This window comes from Amia ocellicauda, chromosome 1 (genome assembly GCF_036373705.1).
Source record: "Amia ocellicauda isolate fAmiCal2 chromosome 1, fAmiCal2.hap1, whole genome shotgun sequence".
NCBI lineage: Eukaryota > Metazoa > Chordata > Actinopteri > Amiiformes > Amiidae > Amia > Amia ocellicauda.
In genome coordinates this window covers 27,886,785-27,906,732 of record NC_089850.1, presented here as the reverse complement: position 1 = coordinate 27,906,732, position 19,948 = coordinate 27,886,785, and the positions used below count along the sequence as shown (strand labels likewise).

Genomic DNA, 19,948 nt, shown 5'->3' with positions numbered 1-19,948 from the left:
CATGTAATAATACATGTTTTACATTCCAACATTTTCTGTGTGAAATACAGATAAATCATTAATGGAAGAGGCCAGCAAAACTAGGAGTTATTTTTAACTATCCTTTATTTATTTTTTAGATTATATAATCTACCTACATCTTAAACTTTCCCAAACCTACAGGATTAATGTTACAGGTAATTTTATACTTTGCCTTGTAAGCATTCCTGGAAAAAAAAGCTAAAGGTATAAAATCTAAAATGAGTGTAAATAAAGAAGTGTTTGGGGTGGGTTGGGAGTAGTTTATACACCTTTAAATGGAATAAACCTTATGGGTACAATCCCAAAACAGTGGTGTTGTTTGTATAAATAGATTGCTATCACGTCTCCAGGTTTACTTTACAAAGCCATTGATTTCTGTAAGATTGTGTCACTTCTGCTGCAGTCCCTGCCCCTGGCTTTCTCTGTGGCTATATAGTTAGAGCTTCCCATTAAGGTGATTTAGCATCAGCATTAGAACCAAATACCTGATGTTCCTGTCACAGTTTTTCCACAAATGTCTCACAAACATTTTAAAAATTCCCTTAGCACAAATAAGTCATTTTTATTCTTTGACTGAAGACAGTGTGGTTTGGCCTTTTCTTTTTCAGCTTGAAAAGTACTAATGCATCATATGTGGGGGATGGGGACATGTGCAGATAACAAAAAGGACTGCTTATATGTATATCTTCTACACAGTTAAATAGCAGTTAGAGGGGGACAACCCAAATGAATGTCAATTGTGTCATTGTTGTAGATCAATGCAATCCTGGCACTTGAAAGACACTTGCTCTTCTGTTTGGTGTTGCAGCTGAGCTTTGAATTAATTCATTGGACCAATTACTTGCTTATGTTTTACCATTTGATTGGTGTTTCAGGCCTCGACTCATTGACCATTTAAAACTATCTATGTGACCTGTAAAACAGCTCTCCGAGACCAGGCTTGCAGGCCCTTGCTACAGATGAAAGCAAGAAAAATTCTCTGACCTTCCCCTCTGACAGACACTTAAGTACAATTGTAAATGGATCCATCATGTCGATTTGTTTGTAAATAGTGAATGGAATGAGAGGCACGTCAGGCATCCTCCATAGCCACTACAATCCCCAGATCATAACCCACTTGAGAATCTTAGGGATGAACTCAGACAGCCTACTTTTCATGATAATCCTCTGATACTTGAAACCTCCGATATAATGCAATGTATAAATGGAGCACCATGTCTTGAGTAACTTCACAGTAACCAATAGCTTAATTGTCTTAATGAAGTTACTATACACCACACGGGGGATGCAGCGTGCTTCTTTCAAACAGGGCTTTAATAGGTTGAGACTCATTCTTTATTTGCAATTTTAATGTCGCATAATACACAAAGAACAGCTGGTGTCACTTTAAAAGCACGCCCCAAAATAAAAATGTGACATGCGGTTTATTGAAACGTTTACATTATTGTAGCTGTTTGGTTCCTTTTATAAACCCACCTGTTCGTACGGATGTGCAGTCCAACTGAAATCTAGGGTAATGATTCGGAAAGGGCACTTTCACAACATTTTAAAACAATACTTTCATAACTACACTAGTCTTTTAATCTTAATAGAATTATTAGATGTTATTTGACCTAATCATGGGCTTTTCCCTGGAATCTCCAAGTGCTGCGGAGAGGATTTTGCTCGTCACTACCAAGAAGATTCAGTTAAAATGTAAAAGAAAATAACTAATTGTGCTATTACAACTAATATACATAATACGTCTTCTTATGGGAACCATAGTTTCATTATTCAATACAAATCAACAAACAAAAAAACTTAAATGTTTTATCCTCAAGAAATACATCTCATAATACTAACAATTTTGTTGTTGAGGTTGTTAGAAAACAAAACAAAGAAGCACAAAAAAAGGCTCAATAATGGTCAGCACCTGAAGCTGACTAAATGAACTGATATCTAGTTTACATACAAAATGCTTCAACTCTTTTTGAAACTTTTGCAGACAGTAGCCAAACTTTTTATGAGCGGACCCAGGAAAGCGTAATATAGGTGTAGACCAAAAGAGTTTTTAATACCACCCCCCTTAATAAACATTTTTGAATTTTGCCAGAGCTGGAGAAGAGTCCCCAGCAGAAGTGCAGACGTCGTCCCTGTGATTGTGTCTCATCTCTCTGGGCCAGGACTGCAGTTCAAGTAGAGCAGGTACTTTCACCGATGAAGCATCTACAGATGGGGCAGCTGTTTTGTTCATAGAAATAATCAGATGCATGCTGCCTATTTAAACACTACCCTACAGGATCACTTGTTTTTGACAATTTTTCCCTTTCAATAGTTTCTTGGACTTCCCTTATATCCAGGTGTCCTTTTATGTTGTATATATTGATTTAAATCTGCTGTGTTGCTTTCACCTATTTTACCTAATTAGAATTACCCAATAAAAAAAAAAAACACCAGCACCAACATAATAATGAAATAATTACATGATCAAAAACACATTTAAAATGCTTTGTTTAATTATTATTTCAAACACTTTAATCTTTAATATAAAGTACCTTCAGAAAAATGACCTGAAATTCAATACCATGCCAACTTCATGAAGCAGTGTTCCTAACATTTTTATTCCAGCTTTTACATAAATTATAATACAGCACTGTGAATCAGAAGATCACTCTTGCAAGTTCAAACATCACCTGAAATGAGAAACAAGTAATATTCGTTAGAAGGAAGAATTCCAAAGCTGGTTCTCACATTCTGCTTTTTGTAGGACCTTTATACATGTAGAACGCATTGTAGAGGCGGTGGACATGACATAAGACTGCAGATCACTTTCATGATGCAACCTGATAAACTTTAGAACTATGGTTCAAAGTATGGTTCTTTAATGGTTCAGTAAGTCTTTACTGTTTTTTAAATAATAATAATAATAATAATAATAATAATAATAATAATAATAATAATAGGCAGTCCTAGTATGTTTATCACATTTTCCCCTGGGTTTAAACATTGTAGTCTCTTTTTCTCAATATTGTTCTGAGGGGTAACTATAAAGTAGACAATCTTGGTTGATATTAATGCTGATTTCTCAAAGCAGGACCAAGTGTATGCCTGTCCGCTCACATGCATTTCCCTGTAAAGTGTAACATGCACTGTGGCTGCAGGCGCCTCCTCACCTCGATCGTGATCAGAATTATGATCATCCATTCGAGCCGCAGGCCGTGTTTTTCACTGAGATGGTTTCTCATGAGGCCTGTCAGCTCAGTGCAGTGCTGGAGTTTCTCGTTTATCACCTGTGGGCTCAAACATACAGAGTCACGGGCGAGAGTTTGTCACTGGGATGACACTGCTCCAGAACATTACCATTACTTTGCTGTGCACTACTAATGGAGAACAAACACAAAATTATTGAGTTTTGGCCACCAGTTGTGTGGAAAACCTTGAAACCTTTCCTGTAAACAGTACATTCAAATTTTCCTTACTTTGCAGTAGGGATCTGTCCTATTTTATCAGACCACAGGTATTTCAATACCTTGACTCTACGGTTGATGCTAAGGAATTGACAAGTCTTGTCATAGAGCTGTTCCAGGTTCTCTCGGTCCCAGTAGAAGTCAGGGGTGATGAGAAGGTCAGAACTCAGGTTAATACGGTGCCTGCAAAACAAACAAACCAACAAAGAAAAAGCTCAGCTCAGCACACCAGCACACTGCCAATACATGTGAGATCCTTGCATTATGTTTAGCAAGCTCTGTTGATCAATTCAGTCATCGTTAATTGGTTAATTGGTTAGCAATGAACGCTGGGAAAGTGCGTGTGTTGCCACATACTTATGTTTGGAAAGGCGGAAGTCAGGCACAAGATTAGGGTTGCCCTCCCGAACCTCGGTTTAAAATTCCATTAAAAGTTGGACACTAACATCAGTAAAGGAATTGAAATGTCAACATTGGATTGTGTAATTCTGTGTACACATACATCATCATCATCCTCATCATCATCCTCATCATCATCAGCCCTTATCAATCCACTGCTGGATGAAGGCCCCAAGATGTTTCCACTTGTTGGGATGTACAGCGTCTCTTTTCCAGGTTACGCCTAATCTTATATCCCCATCTTCTATATGGTCTTTCTTTGTTTTTTTTCCATCTCCTGGGATCAATTCTATAGCATCTTTAGTTCATCTTTGATCTGTTCTTCTTGCAATATGTCTGGCCCATTGGCATTTTAACATCTTCACTCGTTCAGTGATAAGTCACATATCTTTTGTTTGGTCTCAGTTCCAATTGTTTGTTTATCAATCTCTTATTGTTATTCCAACAATACATATTTCCATGCTTCTTTGTGTTGTTTGGAGCTTGTGTGTACATTTTTCATTTAATGATTAGGTTTAGGAGCCATAGGTGAACACTGGTAGTATGTATTCAAGATTCAATCCTGTGTTCATGTATTCAATCGTGATTACATAGTAGCAGTGTTCACCTATGGCTCCAAAACCTAATCATTAAATGAAAATATTACAGGGTTTCTGTCCATTTCATGTGCTTAAAAACTCTGTTTCTGATAATGTTTTTATATTATAGAAAAAACTGATTGCACTTGGAATTTTCCCAACTTTTAATAATTTGGGAGAAATTAGGTGTGAAAACCTTTCTTTGAATGCTTTTGAGGGATGTGAGCAGGAGCAACAGAAGCAGTAAAAATTTATCAACAACTACATTATTAAAACAAAATCTTTACCTCAGTGAAAAGAGTTCTCCAATTTTTTGCATGACTTCAGCATGAGAAAGCTTAACCCTTTTTCCTGATTTCAGCATCTGTGTGGGAAATTACAACACATACAAGTTATACACATCATGTGTCCCACTTTATGTCAGAATGCAAGATAGATATGGCAGACACAAATAGCTAGACTGGTATGTGCAACTTGATATCATTAACAAAATCTGAGAGATTCTTTGTTTTTGTGTCTCTCAAAATGCCATGCAATGCCAAGCGAGAAACAGCTTCTAATTAACATCTACAAAGTGATACAGCTAAATGTGCTTTGGTTAAAAACAGTTGGAGATGTTCAATTCTAGTTTAATTAAAATAAAAAAACATAAAAGCTTTTAATTATATTGTTTTATCTCCTGAACTACATTAAAATCACAGAGGTTATAGAGTTTGCTCCTGCCGTGGAAGCAGGCTACAGTCATGGAATAAACGTAGCCCTGGGACACAGCAGCTCGTCTCGGCTGGGGAGGCCTCCCACCTCCGCAGGAGAGCGCTGGAACCTAGCAACCAGCTCTTGTTCCCATGGTGATCTTTTTGCCTCACCGAAAATATACAAATATTGAACCTACCTTTTCAGAAACATTTTGGGACCCAATCCATTCTGCTTTGCACTCAACTAAAGGGGCAGGTAACCAAGCAAGTAACAACAACACTGATTCTGTTCTGTCAAATCACTTTTGTTTATATTATCTCTGTTATCACTCAAGCAACACAGATCGGTGTTGTATTTCACAGATGGGCGAAGTGTGATTGGACACACTGCATTGTTTTGTTTTGAGGATATTAAGTCACCAGTCTCCTGCAAAACTGCGTTCACAAAAATATGAATGTACAATGCGAGACTGCATTGTTCAGACCTCAACTGTTTCATTATGGTGCAAAATTGGACTATTAAGTTACTTGATACCAGAAGCATGAGGGGCTGGAAGGCCTCCTCTCAGTGTGTAAACGTTGTGTCCTTATGTATATGTCACTAACAGGTTGAAAGACCTGTTTTAGTTGGCAAAATAATTAATTTGTAAAATTATCCTCCTAACAACAAGACTTTACTAATTTGCTCACAGCAGCACATGAGACTGTTGGCACAGACTATGGAGGAGGACTGAGATCAGATTGAGCCAGTGCCAGGCACCTGCTAAGTAAGGGTAGACATGGATCTTACGAGAACATGGCAGTTCTGCTCCTTCCAGTCAGGATCAGACCTCCCTGGTCTCTCCTTGCTCACTGACAATGGACACTATGGTTTTGTATGAAGTTATTTCGATTTGGGAGGCAGAGGGGCAACACATATTTTCTCTACAAACACAAGCATCCTGTGACTTTGCGTCTACATCTCAAAGCTACTTTCAGCATTAGAGCTGATGCCAATGCTTGTCCTATTATCACCAGAAATTTTACTGGGCAATGATGGGTTTGGATGCTCTCACCTCAGGAATTGACTGAATAGACTCCACAAAATGATCCAGTGACACCTCCCAGATTGCCAGTTTCACTGAAAGGCACACACAAGAGAGAACAGCAAAGTTAAGGCCTCGCTTAAAATGAAACAAAAACCAAAGAGCAACACTTAAACAGTAGATGATGTGTGGCTCATCTTATCTGTCAAACTGACTTTCACAGTTAATTTCAAAAGCTCATTTTGTCTCACTAATGTGTGACCTAGAAATAAATAGGAAGATGCTGAAAAATCACATTTAATAAGACAGAAAACCTTTGTTTTATAATGTGCCATAATGTTCATGTTTATAAAACTGCTATTGCCATTTATGAGAATTAGAAAAATCCTTTGCTCTGCATAAAAGTGTCTCTGAAAGAAGAATAAAGAAGAATCTTAGGGTGCAGTAATTATTATCCCCCATTTTTCAGTTAAACACTTTCCAGCTACATTTAGAGCAATGTGAACACTAATTAATGTGCTTGAGTAACTCAGACCAAGGTAAAGGTTAATATCTAACTCTAAGCCATTTGATTTTCAAGCCTCACATTGTGTGGCCACACAAATCTGGCAGACTAGACATGTCCCAATAGTGGAATCATGTTCAAGCCTCTGGAAATCTGTGCTTGGTTGACTTTTTTATCGGAAGAGTAACTGAATAGGTTATAATTAATGTAGGTGTTGTTCTTACAGCTGAATCCTTCACATACAATGGAAGGGTACTGTGTCAAGGAGATTGTGAACTATTTTGTGTTTTGTGAACTTGCTTTATCTGTAAAGAAGTAAAAAGATGTACTGGATACAGTATAATATAGTAACATATCAGTAATGTTTTAAATTTAATTTGACTGAAAATAATAATAAGGAAATAATCATATAAATATGTACAGACCTTATGAACAAGTATGGCACACTGTATTTGGCCAGAGCTAATTTCCAGACCCCTGGTATGGCTTGATTGAGTAAATGCAGTATGTTATAGGAAAATCTGCTAATGTGATTATTTCAGTTTTACAAAATCACCATATAATTTTTGAGTAGCAAATCCGAGAATATAACATAAAGATGCCAAACTGTCTTATGTGAAAGCGGCTGGATACTTAAAATTCACAGACCCCTGAAAAGAGGCTAAAGGCACCCAAATGTAAAGGACACATTTCCAATTTTCCTGTCCTCTGGGGCTACTGTTTCTGTACCACTGTGATATATAGCTTAGCATCTCCATGGTAACCACAGTACTGAACTACAGGAGATACCCCAGGACACTGGTGAATCTGAACACCCCTAGGGTTAGGCCTAATTCTGAGACCTGCTCACATCAAAATGTAGCCCTCAGGTGGCAGCTGTGGGTATCTGCCTTGTAAAAACTGGCAATTTCCAAGACAAAATGTGATAATTGTGCTGTGTGAAACCTATAATGAATGAGTAGGGGAGCTAATAATGCAGGAAATTTAGAAAGTATATATATAATGTAACACCCTTATTCAGCACTGAGAGATCATTGGATAAAATAACAAGAGTCACTATGAAGTTTCCCCTTGGGCAGGGCTTAATGTCCCATGATCTTTAATTTCCATTTCAACCATATATTTAGACTGTACTAAGTAATGGGGGCATGCTGGCAAGGACCCAAACCACCATGCAAAAATACACTTTAGAGGCTTAAATAAAATATTAAACGTGACATATCTGAAAATCCTATTCCTCACTGGCCCTGTTCCATTACTCTAACTTAAAACAGATTTTGCATAATCATATGTAATATATGAGATGAAGTGAATGACAATAGAAATGTTTAAATGAAGGGTTCTGGGCCAGCGAAAGACTTGTGATTTATTAAATGGCCTAGAATATCTTTTTATTTCAGCAGCCCATGCCCAACATTGAATATTGAATGAACTGATTAATTACTGTATACTGTTGCAAGTTCAGGCTAAATGTAATCTCTTTCTGAAAGGTAGGACTGTACACATTTACCTGATAGGGAGAGTGCATTGGAAAAGGCAAACTTCTCCAGCACAGCTTGATCGAGCTCCACATCACTGTTCAGTATGATATTCCCATGATGCAGCTTTGAGTTTCCCCTGAAGACGATTTCCATTATAAACATAAACATGAAGGTAAAATTAAATGTATGTTTTGTATGTATATCAAACTCCTGTTTAGTCAATTGCAAGAACAATTTTATTACTTTTGAAGAAACAGTGGCTAAAATATATTTTGAAAGTAGCAGGATCTCTCTAAATTAATAAAATATTATATTAGTGGATTTCCAAATTTCATTAACAGCTCACCCGTCTGACAACAGAGCACTGAAGGTGACCTTTATAGGAAAGCATAGAGGAGACAAACTGTTCACATTTCATTACATTGCATGTCACATACAATACAAGCTTACAAATCTTCAAAAACATGAACCCCTGGAATAAACATTATCGTTCTTCTGTTATTATCAATAACCACTGCAATTTCTGTTTTAACAAAATAAACTTATATAGGCAAATTGTGTTAATAAACAACTCCTTGTATAAATTAATCACGTGTCGGGCCTTGTAGTATGTGGATTTGCTTTAAATCTTGCATATAAACTCTGTATCACTAGAAGGCACTGTTGCTTAAAAATAAGCATATAATGCTTGTGCATTGATTAATTTAAAAAGGAAACCCTAAGCACAAGTAAATGTTGGCTTATATTTGTTATCATAGTGAATATTTTACTACTAGAAACTAAGTAGTACCAAGTAATACTTACTTAAGTATTACTCAGACTTGGTATTCTGTTGTCTACTTAACACCATTATTTCCAACATTTGGTCTTATTGATTTAGGACAATAAGAAGACTGAAGATCCCTGTAACTCACTCGCCCATTGAGTAGTTGATTTCTTCATTCTCCCAGTGAACCAGAGCTACTTCATATGGCTGGATCTCATGATGCTCCAGGACTCGCATCACTTTTTTAATCTGGAAAAAATAACTATAATCAGGGGTTACTTGTAAGGACAAAAGGACAGGCATCTCCTGAAAGCCACACAAAACCAGTGGAAATGTTGCTACGTTATTTGAGACCAAAATGCAATATTATTGTGCCCTGTGCAAGAACCTGTTTTTTGGTTAGAGGACATCATGTTATACTGCTCAGTGACTGATGTAATCCAAAGAATAAGACAAAACCAAACAACATGAAAAATCCACTTTCTACACTAACTATTACAGGTTTTATAATTAGAAAGTTTGACACATAGAGCTTTGAGATATAAAAATAACAAAACAGCTTGTAGTGCTTATAATACAAATTATTTGTGTATAGTGTCATGAACACATTTATGAAAGAAATCAAGACGGTGGACATACTGTCTACTAACAAGTCACATTGAAGAGATGCTGCATTTATTTCTAAGATGTTTTTCATAATTTTATGAATAATACAAACTTCTAATTTGAAATCTAAAATGTGTAAATTACAGAGGTAAAAAAATACATTTCAATATATTTTGAAATAACAGATGGTTTAGTGAACTCCATTGTTTTGGGAACCACAGCAGGATGGAATAAGGTGTATTAGTAAAAACTCTGATACGCACTGTTTTATCCTCCACATTCCAGAAGACAACGGAGCCCTCCCTGTGTCAACAAAATGATAAAAGTTAACAAGACTAGTTTTCACAAAAACAATTAATTTCACATATTCACCAAAGCTGTTCCAAGGCAGAGTTAACTACCTGATCAGAACCAAGGAAGCATGTTCTAGGAGGTACAAGAAAAAAAGACTAGTAATATAATTGACCACATGGCTCTAAGACAATTCAAATGAAATGTTCAACCTACCTGAAGAAAAACATCATTGCATGGTCATTAGGCTTTGAGTACATTTCTGTCCCAATAGCGACGACATTTGAAGCATCTGGAATATACCAAAGGACAGACTGGCTAGAGCATCTAATAGCATTCTTACAGTTGAATGTAACAAGATCTAGAAACATAAGAAAAATTACAAACGGCCATTTGACCCATTGTGCTCGTGTGGTGTCCATTAATAAATAAGTGGATCCTATCCAGTCTATTTTAAAATGTTCCCAAATTTTCAGCTTCAACCACATTGCTGGGGATTTTGTTCCAGATTGTGACGACTCTGTGTGAAGAAGTGTCTCCTGTTTTCCGTCTTGAATGCCTTGAAGCCCAATTTCCATTTGTGTCCCCGGGTGCGTGTGTCCCTGGCGATCTGGAAAAGCTCCTCTGGTTTGAAGACTTGGATCAAGTCCCCACGCAGTCTCCTCTGTTCCAGGGTGAAAAGGTTCAGGTCCCTCAGTCTCTCAGTAGGACATTCCCTTCAGACCTGGAATAAGTCTGGTTGCTCTCCTCTGAACTGCCTCTAGAGCAGCGATATCTTTCTTGAAGTGTGGAGCCCAGAACTGTACACAGTATCCAGATGATGTCTAACTAGTGCATTGTACAGTCTGAACATCACTGCCCTTGTACTCAATTCTACACTTTTGACAATATACCCTATCATTCTGTTTGCCTTTTTTATTGCTTCCCCACATTGTTTGGATGGAGAAAGTGAGGAGTCCACATAGACTCCTAGGTCTTTCTCATGCATTACTTCATCTAGTTCTGTTCCTCCCATAGTGTAATTATAGTGGACATTGTTGTTACCTGCATGTAATACCTTGCACTTGTCCACATTGAATTTCATCTGCCAGGTGTCGGCCCACAACTGAATATTATCCAAGTCCTCTGAATAGCCTGTGCTGCTGAGATTGTATCTGCTGAGCCACCTATTTTAGTATCATCTGCAAATTTGACAAGTTTGCTAACTATCCCAGAGTCCAGATCATTAATATAGATTAGAAAAAGCAAAGGCCCTAGTACTGATCCCTGTGGACCTCCACTAACAACCTCACTCCAGTTAGAAGCAACTCCTCTAATCGACACCCTCTGCTTCCTATACATCAACCAGTTCATAATCCATCTACTTACATTACCCTGAATGCTAAAGCTTCCAATCTGAGGATCAGTCTTTGGTGTGGAACCTTATCAAAAGCTTATTGTAAATCTAAGTATATCATATCATATGCTTTCACCTGATCTACAGCTGCAGTTGCATGTTCAAAAAATTCTAATAAACTAGTAAGACATGATCTGCCTCGTCTAAACCCATGTTGACTATCTCCAAGAATATGGTTTTCATTAAGATGCTCCTCTATTTTCTGTCAAATAATTTTATCCAACATTTTACAGGTGATGCAGATGAGACTGATTGGTCTGTAATTTCCTGGCTCAGTTTTGTCCCCTTTCTTGTGGATTGGTATGACATTTGCTGTCTTCCAGTCAGTTGGCTCATCCCCTGTTCTAAGTGTCATTTGGAATATTTGAGTTAGCGGCCTATAAATAATTTCCCTAATTTCTTTAAGTACTGTTGGAAATATACCATCTGGCCCAGGTGATTTGTTTGATTTTAATTCTGCTAGTCCCTTTAGTACCTCCTCCTCATTTATCCTGATCTCTCTTATGGTTTGACTGGACTGATTGTTAACCTGTGACATGTTATCCATTTTTTCTTTTGTAAAAACCTCTGTGAAATACTCATTTAGAATATTTGCCACATCTTGTTCGTTTTCCAAGATATTTCATTTTTGCCCTCTTAGCTATTTCACGTCCTCCTTTATTGACCTCTTGCTGTTGTAATATTGAAAAAAGCTCTTTGCATTAGTTTTAGCTCCAAGAGCTATGCGTCTTTCTATTTCCCTTTTTGCTTTCCTGATCCCTTTCTTAAGATCTCTTTGCAGCTCAACATATTCTTTGTATTTTGTTTAATCTCTATCCCTTTTGTATGCGCTATACAACATTTTCTTTCTCTTGATATTTTTTTGCATACCTCTATTAAACCATTTTGGCCAATGTTTTTTGGTCCTCAATTTGCTACGTTTTGGTACACATTGCTCCTGAGCCTCAAGTAGTATATTTTTAAAATATAATCATCCAATCTGTATCCAGTGTGATCCAGTCTAACTCCTCTAAGTGCTGCCTCATACCTTCAAGGTTTGCTTTTCTAAAATTGTAGATCATTGTTTTAGACTTGGTCCTTGTTTTTTGAAAGTATGCCTCAAAGCAAACCATGTTGTGATCACAGTTTCCCATTGGTTCTCTAACTAGTGTCCCTCTGACTCTGTCTTGGTCATTTGAAAAGATCAAGTCAATACATGCTCTCTCCCTGGTTGGTTCCCTGACAAATTGAGTTAGAAAGCAGTCATTTACCATCTCAACCATTTCTATTTCTGCTTCTGTAGTCCCAACTGGGCTTTCCCAGTCTATGTTTGGGAAATTGAAATCCCCCATTATAACAACCACATCATTGCTACATGCAGTCCTGATTACATTGTACAATGCAGCATCTTTCTGAATATCTGAGTTGGGTGGTCTGTAACACACTCCTACCACTAATCCTCCAGATCTTTTATTCAAAAGTTTAACCCACAAAGACTCAGTTTCATTACTAGGATCTAATTTGAGTCCTTTGGTACTCAATGTCATTTCTGACATATAATGCTACCCCACCACCTGTTTGATTTTGCCTGTCCCTCCTAAACTGTGTGTATCCTTTCAACTTGTATTCATCCCCAACATTTTCTGTAAGCCATGTTTCTGTCACAACAACATCATAGTCACACGCCAGCACTGTGGCTTCTAGGTCTAACATCTTGTTCCTTATACTCCTGGCATTGAGGTACAAACATTTCAGGACTTTCCTACTACCAGTTTCCCTTTGTTTTCTTTCCTTAGTGGAACATCTCCCATTGTCAGAGCTCCCTGCCCCCCTGGTCCCTAGTTTAAAAGATTCTCAATTACTCTGCATATACACTCTCCCAATGCATTAGCCCCCCTTCTGTGCAGATGTAGACCGTCCGGTTTGTACAGGTCCCATCTATCCCAGAAGAAAGTCCAATGCTTCATGCTTCTAAATGTAGTAAGTTGTTGATGCCCTAAACAACTGTCTCTTGATTTTTGTCCCCTAATTCGACTGCTTGACCTGCTTGATTTGTTAATGGAGAAAATTACAGAATACAACAACCATGGTAATTGCTTAAATTGTGTGGTCATATGCTATGGCTTCAAAATAATAAAGAAAACAAATACCTCTGGGCAGGTCTGTGATCTCAAAATATCCATGGGATATTAGGTCATGGCACAATGTTGGTAAGTGATATTGTTCTGCTGTTGCAAAAGCGATACATTGCATCATATCCTGTCAGAAATACAAAACAAGAAGGTTAGCATCAAAATGTTTCCCAATGCAATGTGAGAGTGATATAACTCTATTGTACTGACAGCAGGTTATATACTGTTATGCATTGCATCTTGTAGAGGGTTTATTGTAGGGGGTTTACTTAAGCCTGGGCCAGTTTTAGAGAGTACCTTTGTGTCTTCATGAAGAGGCTGATTAGCTCTGGATGGCTGTTTGGTCCTTGGTCCTTTGGCAGGCTTCTTCCCTGGCAGCCCTGCCTGTTTTGTAACTGGACTTGTGGCAGCAGTTGAGGCGTTAAATCTCTTCGATATTCCCACATACTGGGGGAATGTTCTGAATGTGCATGACACACTGACACTGAAGTCCGCATAAGTGCAATAATGACTTGGTTTCTGACTGCAGTTCAAAGAAAATAAGTAGTGTCTTTGATTGTACACTGTCTGAAATGAATGCCTGTGATTACCAGGCAAATGTGAGTCCATCCTTGTTGTTAAACATGTCCTGGAAACACGTGAATGCCATGGCTGAGTGGACAGCTGTCTTCTGAGAGGACATTCGGGGTGAGTAGCAGACAACAAGCTGCAGAAAGGTATTTTCTTCTGAATTTGCTGGAACTGCAGTGGGATTCTAGAGAACATTGCTTACCTACATACAGAGAGGAGGAGGAACGAAGAGAGGATACATTCATGGTTAATTCTGTAGAAGGAAATATAAGTGCATCTGATTTTGAAACTGTTAACAACATAATTTCTTCCCATTTTCATGAAGTGGGAGAAAGGACTTTCATACTTCATTAAACTCAATAAATATGAATGAAAAGCAGTATGCAACACAATACAACTAATGCTGGGAAATGCAACTTCTTTAACACAATAATTCAAAAGAAAAGGTTAATGTCTTTGCTACACTAGATTGTCACAGGACTACCTTTATGTTCTTCTGGGATTTTCAATCTAAAACTATTTTGATCTCTGTATTTCTCCATATAGAATTATAAACTGCGATGAGCAAGGAATCCATCTTTAGTAATATTACAGTAAGGAAACCAAATACGTAGAGAGCATAACATGTTTCAATCCTGAATGTTGAGCTCACAAATGTAATTAAAAGAAGAGACGTTGCACGGTACTGGTGTATAATAACTTAATCCCGCAACAATCTGTTTGGTTAAACCGTATGAACTGTAGGCGTGCACCGCAAATGCGTGTCAAGGTTCACCTTCTTCCAACAACATTGACCTTGAATGCTACTTATTTATCTTGCTACGCAAAACAAACACAACACATCTCTTGCGATGATAATATGTAACTGTTACTGTTATTTTCCGTATCCGTGCTCATAAAGATAACCCGTGCCGTTACATGCAATCATAACGTCAGGTGCTCGCTCAATTGTGATCTGTGATGTATACGACCCTGTATAATCAGAAAAAGCATTATTATAGAAAAAATATATACCTGTTCCTTCGCAACAAATACAAATAACTAGCAGACCATCACTGTTACAGCTTCTTACAGTGTAATAGACACTCCGAACTGCAGTCTTTGGCTACATAGGCTTGCAGTACAGTAGGTCCATTTTATGTTCGTGTCGGTACTGTTGTTGTGAATAAAGCTTGAATTGAACAATAAAGCCACTTCCTGGTTGTAAAGATGGCCGCTCAAGCCGGGCTGCAGGGGGTTCCGGAGCCGCTTTCAGCGAAGTACACGGGGTTAGTTGTTTATTGATTGCGCTAAACCTTCCTGGCTGAAGGAGTACACCCAGAGATCAGATGGATTACGTTGTACAGCTTTATTTTGTAAAATTGTAAAGATAAGCATTAGGTAAATTAGCTATATGACGGGGATTGAACTACCTTGATTATGTATACACACTATTATTTATCATCCCTCAGGTTTTATTTTAGGGTATTGAGATGTGCACTTTTTTTTGGCGTTTGCACTTATTTTACTGTGTTTGTGAGTACAATAGTAATATTAATGCATTACGTAGTTAAGTGACATTACACATAGCGAACGAGTCAGTAATCTGTAATCTGGGTTTTTATACTATTTTTAATAGATGTATATAGCGTCAAAAAGTAACTGGTAACTGGTAACTGGTGTAACGTAAAAAAATAAACACATAAAACTGCCATTCTGTGTTTTTCTGATATTTAAATCACTGATTTATTCTGCACAGGTATCAATCTGATTAATTATGCTGTTGTCATTAAACTTAAGTGATAAATCTACATCCATTTATCTATAGACCAGTCATGTATCGATTTCCACTAGGTTTCCTTATATTTCCAAATCTAATAAATATTAGAGCATGGAGGAACATTATTCGACAAATGCACTAACATGGCTTAAAAAAAAAAATCTTCTGTGTAATACATTATATCTGTTACCATTTCCTTTTTTATTTTATATGTATGTATGTATGTATGTATGTACAAGTGAGATATCAAGCCTGGTAGCTATCTATTTCTGTACCTAAACTTAACTTCTTTGTTCTTGTGTCTCAGGTTAGTCAAAACTTGAAAAAGCTTTAGTTTTAATGGTATACAAGCGATTTTAAGAGGTATGTAAAAGTACAACCGCCTTATTATATTTTTCTTTATTTCAGATCATTTGCATTTTTTACAGTAAAAGACAGATTGCCAACAATACTGACCAAGGTTATTGACACCATCCATCGGAATAAAAATGCATTTTTTAAGCAGCACGGGGAGGTGAGTGAGAAAATGTCCCAGTTTATTAGAAACATAAAAAACACACAAATACACATACAATTGTAAAAACAAATGTTTCCAGCTCAATTTGATACCTAATAGCATAACGGCTTTACATTGCACATGGAGATGGTGTTATTGTTTTACACCTCAATAAAATAACCTTAGCCTTAAAGCAGGTCTATTTATCAGTGTACGTTTCCTTTGTAGGAAGGAATCAAGGCAGAAAAGGGTGCGATCGCAATTCTGTCTAAGCTGAGGAATGAGCTGCAGACAGACAAGCCTGTCCTGCCTTTGACCGATGGCAGGGTGGACATGGACATGTGGAACCAGTACATGCAGAGACAGCAGGCCCTGCTGGGAGACAGTGAGCCCCCAAGCTGGTTTAAGTCATCCTGGCTTTATGTGGAGTGCTATATGTACCGGAGGATCCAGGAAGCTATTCATCTAAAGTAAGGAACACACCACCAAAATAATCCCAACAAACTAGAGGAACTGACCACCATCTGTGGTGGGGTTTTACATTCAGTCAGGATCTTATTTTAAAGCTCAAGACAAACTTGACAAGAATATGTGGTTAAATCAACCCCTTTTTGTGAATTACACAATTTCAAATGGAACAGTTAGGTAATCCTTTGTGTTAAAAAATGTATTGCCTGTAAATTTAATTTTGAATAATGTCTCCTGGGTTTATTTTTCGGATGCATTATTTTACCTTTAGAATTATGATCTAATAAGAGCATTTTATTAAGGGGAACAAACAAAATGTCAGAGGCATAATTTACATTTATCTTCAAAGGGTTTTTCGTTTTACTTTTCAGAATTCATCGTGACTTTTAAAAAAAAGATGTGTTAAGCATGTAGGAGCTGTACATTTCTGAAAGTGTTATTATAAACCATTATATGACAGCTTCAAATATCGTAAGCATCACTGACTACTATGCCAAAAAAGTATTAAATATGTTCTTACTACGTATAAATTGTGTCATAACGTTACCTCCTGTTGTTTTCAGTCCTCCGATTTCTGACTATGATGCTTTTAGAGATGGAAAGGTTCAAAGCTTCTTTGAGTCTCAGCAAGCTATAATGGCGATTTGCACATATCTGTGTGGCGTGCATAAAAATATAGATGATCTGTCGGAAGAGCAGCTGTTGGAGCACTTCATCAAACTACTGCAGGTAGGTTTATATTGTAGCTCTTTCATGAGTGCAACAATTACCCACCTGTAAATGTTTTTATTGTCCTGTAAACAATTAAACTTGCAATTTCGTACATCACTGACTTAATGGTATTACATTTTGTTAGGAGAGTTCTCTAATGATTTGCATGCGTCATAATATCCTGTCACACCCCATTCTCTGTCATTTGCAGGTATCCCTTTGGGGAAACAAGTGTGACCTCTCCATTTCAGCTGGGCAGGAGAACTCCCAGAAGTCCAGTCCACTTGATTCCCTGGGAGCTTTGAAACCTTTTATCTTGGTAGATGACACCAGCATGGTCTGGCCTGTCTTGATGAACAGCAGAGTGGCAGCAGGGCCTGTGCAGTCGGCAGCCAGAGTGGTCTATGTCTTGGACAATGCTGGCTTTGAGCTCATCACTGATCTGGTTCTGGCTGATTACTTGGTGGCCTCCAAGCTTGCCAGTGAAATCCACTTCCATGGAAAGAGCTTACCGTGGTTTGTGTCTGACACAACTAGGAAGGATTTTGACTGGACAATAAAGCAAACCCTAGCTGCCAATCACATGTGGATGTCCAAGTGCGGTGTTCGATGGAAAAGTTACTTGAAAGATGGCACTTGGTCTTACCACGATCACCCTTTCTGGACTCTTCCTCATGAATTCTGTGACATGGCTGCTGATGCTCCTGATCTGTACGCCCTACTGCAGAAGGCTGACTTGATCATTTTCAAGGGGGATCTCAACTACAGGAAATTAACGAGCGACAGAAAATGGGACCATACAGTGTCTTTCAAAAAGGCTTTGAGAGGCTTCCACCCGGCTCCTTTGTGTAGCCTGAGAACATTAAAAGCTGATGTGCAGGTTGGGCTGCAGGCTGGTCAGGGGGAGACCCTGATGGCCGCAGATCCAAATTGGATGACTAGTGGCAAATATGCAGTGATTCAGTTCTGCAGTGCGCTACAGAATGATTGACTTTGAGAAGTTTATTATTGACACATGGCCCAGTTTGGCCATTGACATTTAAAACTTAAAAGTGTTAGAATGTTGGACAGGGTATAAAATGATTAGTACATTTTCTGTCAGATTTAGAGCAATGCTACTCATTACTGGTTGTGGAGGGCTATCAGATACTTATACTCCTCATCTGCTACAAATGTCAGATATTGGGGATGATTACTAAGTGGTTCCTGAGGACCAGGAAGCAGAAAAACAGATTACCATTTTGGCATTTAGTATTAAACAGATGTGCTATATAATATATATCTATCTGCAATTTAAACAGAATAAAGCAAAATTCCTTGATATATTTGTAGCAAATGATTTGTGCTCGAAAACACGATTGACATGGTCAAATTGTGTGAATTAGGGTGTAATGTAACCCTTTTTCTATTGCATGGCCTAGAGTTAATATTTTCATGTCATACATTTAATTTTATTATATTGAATGAATAGGAAACACTCCTTATTAGTACTAAGTGACTACAGGTCAATAACAATACTCTTGCTCTTGAACCATATGTGTATTGTACAGTTGGCCATGAAACTCTTTTCCTTCTTTCTCTTTCTCTCTTAATTTTCTAGTTGGGACTTTCGTCAAACATATTAAGACCATGTGCTTCCAAAAGTTTGCTGCTTTAAAATGTTATCGCTAATCTTTTCTGTACTGCTGTTCCTAGAGGCATGGTATTTCACATTCTTCTCAAGCGAATGGTACATTCTAGGGATAAACTCTTCAGTCACGTTGTGTTTACAGTATCTATGCACCAAATTCATGGAGAATTATTTTGGTTTAACACCTTAACAATTTGTTGCATGTACTGGTGCATTCATTTATGTTTACAGATCGGATTGTTTGATTGCATTTTCAGACAACTTTTTTTTAAAAAATTTTGTCTTTGAGACTTGAGTGTAAAGTGTATTTTCTCAACAATAAAGCACTAAAATCATTACTTTTGGCCTTCATCATCATTCAACATTAATAATCCTATGTGTTTTGTGGAAATTCATATTAATACATCACATTCTACGTTTTAATTTAATGAAAACAAGCAAGCATTTTCTATCCTGTGTGTATGGTAGGTGATTTGTCCTGTTAATATTGGCACTATTACATTTACACCTGTTTGCTATAACCAAGACCCCTCTACCAACTCTAAAGATAACTACTGTAATTCAAAATATTTATGATTCCGCTGTGCCAGAAAAATGTATGGCTTCAGTGTGACCATCGATATGTATTGATATCTACACCATTGTTTTTCATACTTGAAAGTGGATTTAGGATGCTGGTAGAAGCCTCCTGGAGTTACTGCTGTACACCTTCATTAACTGAAGCATAATTTCCTATTTCCAAAATGAGACCAAGGTAACAAAACTCTTAAAGAAAGACATCTCCCAGACTATAATGCCTTTATGAGTATAAGAGTTAATTCAATAAAATGTGGGTACATATTTACATTTACACAAATATTGAATTTGTTTAGGGTCAGGTTCTGAAAAACACAAAAACTGAGTACCTGTTGAGATCTGTTTGGCGAATGAAATCACACTCATAATTAAATGTATGATTTAACTACACATTTAGATAAAAAGTAAAAATGGTAAT

At 37.5% G+C, this 19,948-nt stretch overlaps 2 protein-coding genes across 2 annotated transcripts; one reads left to right on the top strand and one right to left on the bottom strand.

Annotated features, from left to right (window-relative positions):
* Nucleotides 1-2,494: 2,494 nt before the first annotated feature.
* rmnd1 (required for meiotic nuclear division 1 homolog) lies at nt 2,495-15,046 on the bottom strand. Its single transcript, XM_066700574.1, has 12 exons — nt 14,905-15,046; nt 13,618-14,092; nt 13,339-13,447; nt 10,030-10,105; nt 9,786-9,825; nt 9,065-9,165; nt 8,180-8,286; nt 6,195-6,259; nt 4,732-4,808; nt 3,530-3,650; nt 3,174-3,290; nt 2,495-2,693 (listed from the first exon to the last, which is right to left on the bottom strand). Exons 2-12 carry the CDS (start codon nt 14,083-14,085, stop codon nt 2,661-2,663), a joined length of 1,314 nt encoding a protein of 437 aa, XP_066556671.1. The 5' UTR covers nt 14,086-14,092; nt 14,905-15,046; the 3' UTR covers nt 2,495-2,660.
* Nucleotides 15,010-19,292, top strand: dcph1 (damage control phosphatase 1). Its single transcript, XM_066700559.1, has 5 exons — nt 15,010-15,158; nt 16,058-16,163; nt 16,374-16,615; nt 17,177-17,342; nt 17,536-19,292. Exons 1-5 carry the CDS (start codon nt 15,100-15,102, stop codon nt 18,313-18,315), a joined length of 1,353 nt encoding a protein of 450 aa, XP_066556656.1. The 5' UTR covers nt 15,010-15,099; the 3' UTR covers nt 18,316-19,292.
* Nucleotides 19,293-19,948: the final 656 nt, after the last annotated feature.